We start from the raw sequence: 9582 nt of genomic DNA, 5'->3' as shown, positions 1-9582 counted from the left end.
ATGCCTGTTGAGCTTTTTCACATTTCTTTTCCCACAAAAACATCAACAAACTTCGATGTTTTCCACTGGGGGTTTTATGTAATAGACCAACACAAAGTGGCGATGTGTCCGTAGACTGTCTCCACATTTTTCCCAAATAAAAAGATCGGAAAGGTGTGTGTTTGTGTTCTGCCCCTTTAACTTCATAACCCTAAATAAAATCCAGTGCAACCAATGTTAAGAAGACCTGAAGAAACAAAAGAAAGTGGTAACAAAACCTGCAGATGCAGTAACATCAAAGAGGATGTTGTGGTAAAATGAAACTGAAACTCGCAACACGCAAAATCATTTTTTAAAGTTTTAGATCTACAATGAACCATTATATTATAACACCCAAACTGTGAAGAATTATAAATATTTATCAAATTATTGGCCTTTTATACTCACCTGTCTTATTATTAAAGTCTTGAAGAAAACATAATTTTCAAATCAAAGGTCTCCTCACACCACACCATTCCTCATAAAAAGCCAAGACTGTTTTATATGGTTTAATCAAATGTGGAATTAATAATTATATGAAAACCATAACCACAACAACAGATATGAAAATAGCATCAGATAAGATAGTGGTGTTCTAACTTTCCTTCGCCCAAATCTACAGTAAAACTTGCTGGATGTTTATGGTTAGATTTACTGCAAAATCGAGATGAACGCATAAACTTTAAATAATAATAATAAATTGTATTTATAATATGTCAGAATTTGTTTTTGTTGTGTTTTTTGCTGCAGTGTGAACATTCAGTGACCCAATGTCACGTCTGCCACTGTTTTCCCAACCCTCCATTATACTAAGCGTTACTGCTGCTTACATAAACATCCTAATATTTTCTTTAATAAGTCATTATCTCTCCACTTTAGCCAATGCATGACTTGGTGTTGATCTATCACATGGAATTATTGTAAAATACCTTAAACATCAGAGTTTAAGGTGGAAGAAAATGTGAAAAAGATCAAGACGTACAAGGTTGTGTATGTATGGACTCTTTAAAGGGGCAGCATTATGTGTTTTCCAGGCACATTGTCCCATTTTATAGCACAATCAAGTAACTATCTTGCCTTCAGTTGTCATAAAAATGCTATATACATCAAATATGACTTGAAATTTGACATTATATATTAATGCCTTGAAATTGGGCTTCTGTCTCTTTAAAAACTCCAGCTCTTTCTGAAGCTCCGCCTTCAGAAAGTCATCGCCTCATCACTCCTCTATTAATCTGTCAAACAATGATTTTACCAGCATTGCGCTGAGAGGAAGCTTGTATAATGAGCTCAGTAGATGCCCAGTTCCATCAAGTGTTTACTAATTACTGCTGGCTAGTCTGAAGGAGCTGAGTGAGGGAGGGCTGATCTGAGAGGCAGAAGCTCGGAAAACTGCGGCTCAGAGGAGCAGCTTGGTCTAGAAGGCGTCGCTAGATCCACCCAGACATTCTGCATAGTTCAGTGGTTGCTACGGTGACTAAAGAATTCCTCAAACACACATGAAAGAATCAAAGCAACACTCCAGGTATGTCACTATAACATGATGTAAATCTCAAAAAAGTCAATGTTACATAATACTACCCCTTTAATCCGTCCTTCTGTCGTTTGCTAACAACTTTCCTCGATGCCATTTCCTCTTCAGTCAAACTTGGGCTGAAGTTTCTCCCGAAGCCGTGTGGACCCATGAGTTAAGGCATATTTGCCACGTCTACCTACCTATGTTCTTCGGGAAGCTGGAAACTCCAGAAACAAGTCCGTACCCTGCCTCTGCAAGGCGTTCCGGTTTCAGAACCTCTGGCGGGTTCACATGGCCCAGGAGATGTTGGCCGCGTGCTCCTTGGCCTTCATGCGCAGCACGGCGATGCTAGACGAGCGCCTCTCAAACTCGGGCTTGGCCTCGAAGGCAGGGTGGCCGTTGGTGGCCGGCGTGAGGAGGGAGTCGGCGCCGAAGAAGTTGTTGAGGGAGACGTGTCCGAACTGGTTCTGCTGGCCGGCGAAGCCCACGTAGCCGTGGTCGGCGGCGGTGGAGGCGGCGGCGGCGCGGGGGGAGTGGGAGTAGGAGGTGACGCACGGAGGGGACCCCCGGGGCAGCATGCAGGAGGACACCACGGAGCCGCCGGGGGCCGCGCTCGGCCACAGGTTGTTGGGGATCTGATGGGAATATTTTCACATTAAATCCACTCAATGTTGACATTTTTTCTAAGGACAACAGAAACAGCTGAACTGGGGAAATTACAGCATAAAGTTTAAAAAACACAAACTAGATTTTTATTTTATTTTAATCTGAGATCTTCACATATCAAAATCCACACTGCAATAAAAAAACATGTTCAATGATGAAGTCTGAGACTTTTGATGTTAAAGAAGAACTAGGGAGGCACCGATAAGTCGGACCTGATTTCCTTCATTTTGGGAGCCAATCTTTTCTACCTTAGCTAAAGTCTAAAAATCAAGCACTGTCCTCGGCTGCTCTGCGTTGACGGATGTCTGGCCGTTAGCCCTGCCGTCATGTCTGCACATTTGCAGTTAACAAAAGTCACCCCACTGTTACGAACTCAGCGATTGTCTTGCTTTATTTAGCAACATTTCAGACAAAAAAAAACAAAAACAAATTGGTATTGGCTAGAATCGGAATCAGCAGGTCAGGCTTTTTAAAGATCAGTGATCAGAGATCGGCCAAAAATCTGCAATCGGTGCACCTCTTAGAAAAACCAAGAGGTATTCATTAAGAAAAACAGTAATATTTGGTCCTTTGGTCCAAGTTTGATGTTGACTTTCCTCATTTTTATTTCACATTTCCTAATACAAACAGAAAAATCTTAAAGTTTTAAAATGCTATTGATTTATTTACATTTTCCACTCAATATGTGTGAATTTACCACAAAAATGCTGTTTAAATGAAAAGTTGTGGTATTTTTTTTTATTATCTTTGTTGAGTCCCAACATTTACTTATTTATTTTGTAGAAATGCGATGAGAAATAGAATGATTGAATCCTTGTATTTTCACAAAACTGTGAAGATATGTTTTAAATCTGGTCACTATGGGCCAGCATAATGAAATCTATGAAGATGAATTCTAGCGGATGCGTTGATAGTCTTAAAGTAAACTCACATAATATGGCAGCAGCTCAATCTCACGATGTAAGAAAATATTTATTTGAGAACATTTATTAAGAAAGGGAACAAAAATCTATGCTCAGCATATCTATTTTTAAAATAAATTTTCAGATTTCTTTAAATCCTATGAGACAAAAGAATCCGCAGCATTTTTAAACCCATGCTTGACAGAAGTTGATCAGTGTTGAGGAGTTTCAATAAGTAATCAGTGACATCCTAAAGTATAAATATAAGATACAACTCTGAGGGTGATTTAATCTAGCCATGTTTTAAAATTGGAAATTCACAAGAATATGCTATTTAGCTAAAGCACCTGCTTCTTTATCTGCAGAAAGATGAGAAGCTAAGAGAAATTAGCCTCACATAAAAAACTGCAAAAAAAAAGGAGTTAAAACATCAGTAGTTAAAAACATTCATGGATATAAACACAGCTGTATGTGTGATTCTGCTACTGCAATAACATCTGAAATTAGTATTATATTTTTTTGTTTTTACATATGTTCACCAGGTGTACCGATAAATGTGGAGCATGCTGTAATTAAAAATACAAGTTATCACATTCCAGAAGCTTGCAACTGAGCAACCTGTTCGCCATTCAACAGAGATAAAAACTCGACTTTTTTAAGCTACTCTCAATAATTAACTGAACATAAAGTACTGTCTGATAAATGGGATCAACTGTGTGTGTGATTGAATTGAAATGATTTTCTTTTTTGTAAAGTACCTTGAGACGACATTTGTTGTGAACTGACGTTATAGAAATAAACTGAATTGAATTAAAAGACAAGGCTGATTTTTACTGTCAGACCAGCTCACATTTGTGTGTTTACGGTACAAAATTCGGACCCAGGTCCAGGTTTAAGAAGCCTAATAAATAAATAAATACATTATAAATATAAAAGTACAAATTTGAACTATAAAAAAGATATCAGCTAAAGAGTGAAATGTGAACATAGACCCAGATAAAGACTTCTACCGATGCCTGAGTGAACTGGAAGGTTGGTGTTGATCAGATGAGCAAACTGAGCCTGACTTGCAACGACTTTTAGCCTGAACCAATGGAGTAACGGTTTGATGAATGAAATCTACCTCCATGACTTCCTCCTATGTCCAGTTCATTGACCAGACAAGCTGAACAGGAAGTGAAATACCTTCCATTTCTGGGTTAACACGCCTACAGTCTACGGTTTAAAGGTGTTACAGGGGAAAAAAGCATAAGACAAACTCATTTGGAAATCTAAGGTTGCAGAAAAGTTAATCGTTCAGTGACCATTTCTAAGTTTAGCACAGAGGACAAAGAAGACATTTAGCGAGAACTCAGGCAGGATCTCCGACTCGAGGCAGCTTGGACGTACCTATTCGATGTTACTCTGCCCGATCCGATGAGATGACGGCCGAAATAAGATGACACAATCATGCATTTGTTCCTGGTTACATTGAGTCTAAATAAGGTATTTTAAATACGTAAACTTTCTTACGGCGAAGACGAAAATGGATGTAAAGAAACACCTAAACTGAAGGTTGTTTACTTAATACCGTCTGCCCGAGTGTGGCTTTCAGAAAACAGAGAACACGAGATAACCACTGTTTGGGACAGAGTGAAAGTCCACTTTGACAGTGAGACTAACTTGTTTCTGCAGGAACAATATGTGGTCGCACCAGAGGAATAATCCTGGATAGTTAAAAGTCTTCTAAAGAGGCCAGTTGAAAACATGCGTCACATTTGGTGGAAAAAAAGCACCAACAGAAGACCGGACTAACGTCTAAAAGCTACAAGAACTCAGGATGGGTTTTTAAAAGCAGATCCATAATTGGCTTCAGCTGTGCTAGGAAGGCTGGTATGTAAGGAAGCCCTTCAGGTACATTTGGGAAGAAAATGCGAGGCAGCCCAGGCAGAGTTTTGAACGAAACGCTTCTTCTTTTCCAGTTTCATTTCAGAGCATCTTCATTTGAAAAACCCGTAGCATGGAGCTTCTATTTCTTTCTTAGAAAAACTAAAAAAAAAAAGAGAGAGAGAGGAAAAAAAAGCTCCACAACACTTGGAACTCCTTTTGGAGACTCGGTGTCAGTTTGTGAGAGGGGAACGCCTAACCAAAGGACAGACTGACATCCCGCGTCTCCTCTCACCTCATCTTGTACCTGACCTTTGCTCAAACTGAAAGATTAATGGTCGGCCGACATGAAATCTGATATGAGGGCCATTCATTCCGACGTGACACCTCGCGGGGGCTCTAATCAGCGTTCCGGGGCTCTTATCTGAAGATGGCTTTCACAGGAAGTGATTCATGGCGAACGAGCCGTTGGCTCAAGTTGTTGTGCATTTTTGTCAAAAGTGAGCGGACCCAGGAAAGATCGGAGGCCAAGTAGGAGGATTACACACAAAATAGGTCCAGGGCAGAAAAACACGAGTTTTGGAGATAATTAAACTTTAATCTTTTTATTATTATTATTATTATTACTTTGATTAAGGATATTAGTTTGTACATTCAATGTTCACTAAAACATTAAGTATGAATTTTGTTCCCTACATCTCTCATTAGAATTTAATTATTTAAAATTGGGCTCAGACAAGCATCATGTTTCTGTCTGACAGAGAACATGAAGATTGATTCATATGAGTTGGATTATGAATTAATATATCGAGTTCATACAAGGTAGGAACTGTCATTCATTTTGCAGTAGAGAAAGTTCAAATTAGCTGCAGTGAATTTTAAGAACGTGGGTTCAAATCGATTAAATATATTTTACGTGGTATAGGATACTGATATAATTTCGGCTCGGAAATAAAGATTAAAATTTAACCCGAGACGGAAAAAACCGTCTGCAAACGTCTTAAATTGTAAAAGTTGGTTTTACAGCATTTATTTCACTTCCAGTCCGAAACATAAAATTAACAAAAATAAGAAATAAATAAAAACACCTGATATAAAAGAAGAAACTCGCCTGTGTGTAGCTGTCGGACCGAGGTAACACTGATAGATCGTATGTGGCCGCGAAGTGACTCTTGGCCTGTTGGATCTGTCCATAGCGCTCCCTTTTCCTCCACTTTGCCCTTCTGTTCTGGAACCAAACCTAGTAGAAAGAAAAAAAAAACTAAACATAACGCAGTTTAAACCCAGAAACTAAACTGTTTTGGTTAGAAAAATGACTAGCTTTAAGTTCACTAACAAATTTAATGTTTCTGCTTGTTGCTTTGTTTTGAAAATTAACGTATCTTGAAAAATGTTCTTAAAAAGAAAAACAGCAGCAACAACAAAAAAAAAACAAAGGTAAGCTAGGTTGCACCGTACCTGTACCCTGGCCTCCGTTAGCTCCGTCCTCATGGCCAGCTGCTCCCGCACATAAACATCTGGGTAGTGGGTTTTCTGGAACACCTTCTCCAGCTCCTCCAGCTGCGCGCTGGTGAAGGTGGTCCGGTGCCTCCTCTTCTTGCTGCTGGACACGTTGCTGTCGCATTTGTCCCCCGCGTCCTCCAGCTCGGTCTTTTCCGGGCCGCTCGTGACCGGAGACGCCCGCAGGGAGCAGCAGCTGTCGATGGACCTCGCGAGATCCGAGCGCAGGGAGTCCTCGTCCGTTTTCGGTATGCCGTAACTGGCTGATAGGAGAGAAAATTATTATATTATATTATATTATATTATATTATATTATATTATATTATATTATATTATATTATATTATATTATATTAACAAAAAATAAAATTGGGGAAAATAAACATTTTCTCTCTAATGTGCACACAGATGCGCACCACGCCGTTCACAGGAGCACAACAAAAGTTCCGACTCACCGCTCTGGTCTCCGCAGGGCGATGAGCGGTGCTCGGCGCCCTGCAGTCCGAAGGCCTGCGCGCACTTCGGGGACGGCTTGTTGAAGTACTGCGCGCTGTCCAAGCTCTCCATGACTTGGTCCATGTAGTACTCGCTGGCCTTCATCGCCTGGCTTTTCAAGGCGAACTTATCCTCTATGTACTCCATCATCATTCCAATAAAGTGCTCCCTCTAATTAAATGTCAGCATCTATAAATATATATATTTAAAAAAAAAAGAGTGTGGGGAGGGGGAAAACGTAAACAGAGGAGTGGAGATGTGTCCTGTAATGCAATAAAGCGCCAATGGAGTTTTAATTTGCTGTGCGGCGAAGCCCCGACGTCTAACAGACCCGAAGAGCAGCTATGAGATCCTTAAAGGTCCCGACGCAGAACCTCCTCCTCCTGAATACACTGACAAAACAAACGGTTAGAGTTTTATCAATAAATTTGGCCATGCAATTTGTAAAAAGATTTTTGGGATCTACTTTACTCAGTATTTCTGATGAGAAATTAAAACAGTATTAGAATAATTTAACTGGTTAAGAAAAAATATGTAGCTAAGTAATTCAATTATGTAACTTGTAACTAATCACTCAAAAAATGATTTTGCTAATCTTGTTTGTTCTAACTGGCATTAAAATAGTGAAACAGAATCAAACCATTTAAATTTGTTCTCTGCCAACCAGTGCTTAAAAAGCTAACTGGCTAGCAAGTTTGACATTAACATTAGTGCTACTGCTAATCTATTGCTAAGCTAATGCTGGATTCTGGTCTTAGATTCTTGTTCCAACAGTGACATTTTCTAAGTCACAAGTGTTGATGTTATGATTTTATTAGTTAATATTCACTCAGATTCAGCATAAACGTGTCATCTGAGTGAGAGTCTTCAGTCAGAGGCTTTTCACGGTACCACTGTAACACAGACTGATACAGGAGATCCTCAACAAATCAATCGAGGAACTTGGATCATGTGAGCTACACTATTTAATTTTCCCTCTTGGATTAAAAAATATATATTTTAAGAATTGGATAAAATGATCGAGATTGACTCCGATACCTCGTTTATCATGGACTCCTGGGACTTTTTCACATAAACTTGAAATAGTCACATTTCAGTTTATATCAACATATCGCCATTACTATATTCTGTTGGACAGCACATGACAAACCAGTAAAGTCTTCAGTACGATGCCGATTAAAAATATTTAAACATGAAACAATTCAGTTTTAGAACTCAGATATTAATAATTAATGTGCCTGAATACGATTTAAAGTTGTGACGACTAAACCTCACCAACCTCCAAAGTGTCTTTTTTTTTTTTTTTTTTTTTTTTTTACAGTGCAGGAAAGCAGAGCGCAACTCCTCCTATATGCGGCCCGAATCCAAGGCAAACAGCGGTTCGATGCGACTCCGGAGCCGCTCCGAGGAAGCAATCAAAAGTGACTTTAATTTACAGCATGTTTAGACAGCCGAAATGAGGCAATCATTTATCCGACGCTGCAGGTTGAGGCTAGAAAACGAGGCTCGGTCGGGACCCCGATGATCGCTGCGGTTAATCGGTTTCACGTCGGAGGAGGAGGATTGAAACCCAAACCAAATGAAGCCGACAGGAAAATGTTCTGATTAATATGAAGACGTATGGGACACGAGCGCTGCTTTATCCTCGTCAGAGAGATTTAACTCATCCAGCCTTGCAGTTCATTATCGAAATAGGTCTAAATATTGAGGGGGGCCGGAGGGGGGGTTACATTAGAAAATGGAATAAATCGAAAGTTTACAGTTAAAAGATAAAGCGCGTGGCTGAGTGCGTTTCGTAATGTTGACGATTAAAGTCAATTATTTGTAACTTGAGGTCTTTAATATTTTGGGGTTTTTTTTTCTTTCTAGCTGCTCCTGCCCTGAACTTTTTTTTTCTTTTTTTTTTTAGGGTCGGGTCACAGTATTATTCAATCTTTTAAAATGCAACGGGTGTTAATGTAAATTGATCTGTCTTCTGTTTTATTTTTACTGAAGCAAAGGTCGCAGTTTTTGCAGTGAATTCCGCCTGAGACACATTCGGTCTCTGATGCTGTCGTGTTTCCTTCCTTCCGCTTTTTAAAGTAAGTTTTGACAGTTTTATCCTTTCAAAGCTTATATTTCTTTTTTTTTCTTTTTTTAAAAACGACGTTTATTTTCTCTCTGGTTTTTTTTTTATGATCATTTTGTCAATTATTCTAGCCAACTTCGTTCTTACTGAACAAAGTTCATTTGCTCTTGATTTCTCGTGACGCAATATCACCCAGCAGAAATCAATTAGTGCATTAATGTATTTGTTGAAAAACATGTTTTTAAGCATTTTGTGCTCAGTGAAAAGGAAAAAGCTGAACCATTTTTAAAAAAATCTTATAAAAATAATATTGGTGACAATGATTAATAACATTTTATTCAGAGGAATGCCTTATAATTGATAATTGCGACTTTTAATTCAAACTTCGTGATTTGGAAACTTATATATATATATAATTATTATTATTATTATTATTAACTTAAATGACTGCAATAATCATCGCTGACTTGTTGAATTATGAAAAAAACACCAATTCTAATCTGTGGGAATCCCTTTTCCCTTTTGGAGCAAATTACCGAACACGGCGTCAAA

General features: G+C 38.8%; 1 protein-coding gene across 1 annotated transcript; it reads right to left on the bottom strand.

The window, feature by feature from the left end:
• Window positions 1–1200: 1200 nt before the first annotated feature.
• On the bottom strand, window positions 1201–7112 carry alx1 (ALX homeobox 1). The gene is made up of 4 exons (XM_005810328.3): window positions 6923–7112; window positions 6427–6731; window positions 6080–6208; window positions 1201–2169 (listed from the first exon to the last, which is right to left on the bottom strand). Exons 1-4 carry the CDS (start codon window positions 7110–7112, stop codon window positions 1822–1824), a joined length of 972 nt encoding a protein of 323 aa, XP_005810385.2. The 3' UTR covers window positions 1201–1821.
• Between the last annotated feature and the right edge of the window lie 2470 nt (window positions 7113–9582).

The sequence above is a fragment of the Xiphophorus maculatus genome, chromosome 2, assembly GCF_002775205.1.
Source record: "Xiphophorus maculatus strain JP 163 A chromosome 2, X_maculatus-5.0-male, whole genome shotgun sequence".
Taxonomy (NCBI): Eukaryota; Metazoa; Chordata; class Actinopteri; order Cyprinodontiformes; family Poeciliidae; genus Xiphophorus; species Xiphophorus maculatus.
This window is presented reverse-complemented; position numbering and strand designations above follow the sequence as displayed.

Excerpts from the sequence above, each read along its gene's own strand:
- alx1 (XM_005810328.3), bottom strand. The coding sequence starts at position 7,112 with ATGATGGAGTACATAGAGGATAAGTTCGCCTTGAAAAGCCAGGCGATG. Across the intron at positions 6,732-6,922 it reads GCCCTGCGGAGACCAGAGCG|CCAGTTACGGCATACCGAAA; the intron begins GTGAGTCGGAAC and ends CTCTCCTATCAG. Across the intron at positions 6,209-6,426 it reads TAACGGAGGCCAGGGTACAG|GTTTGGTTCCAGAACAGAAG; the intron begins GTACGGTGCAAC and ends TCTTTCTACTAG.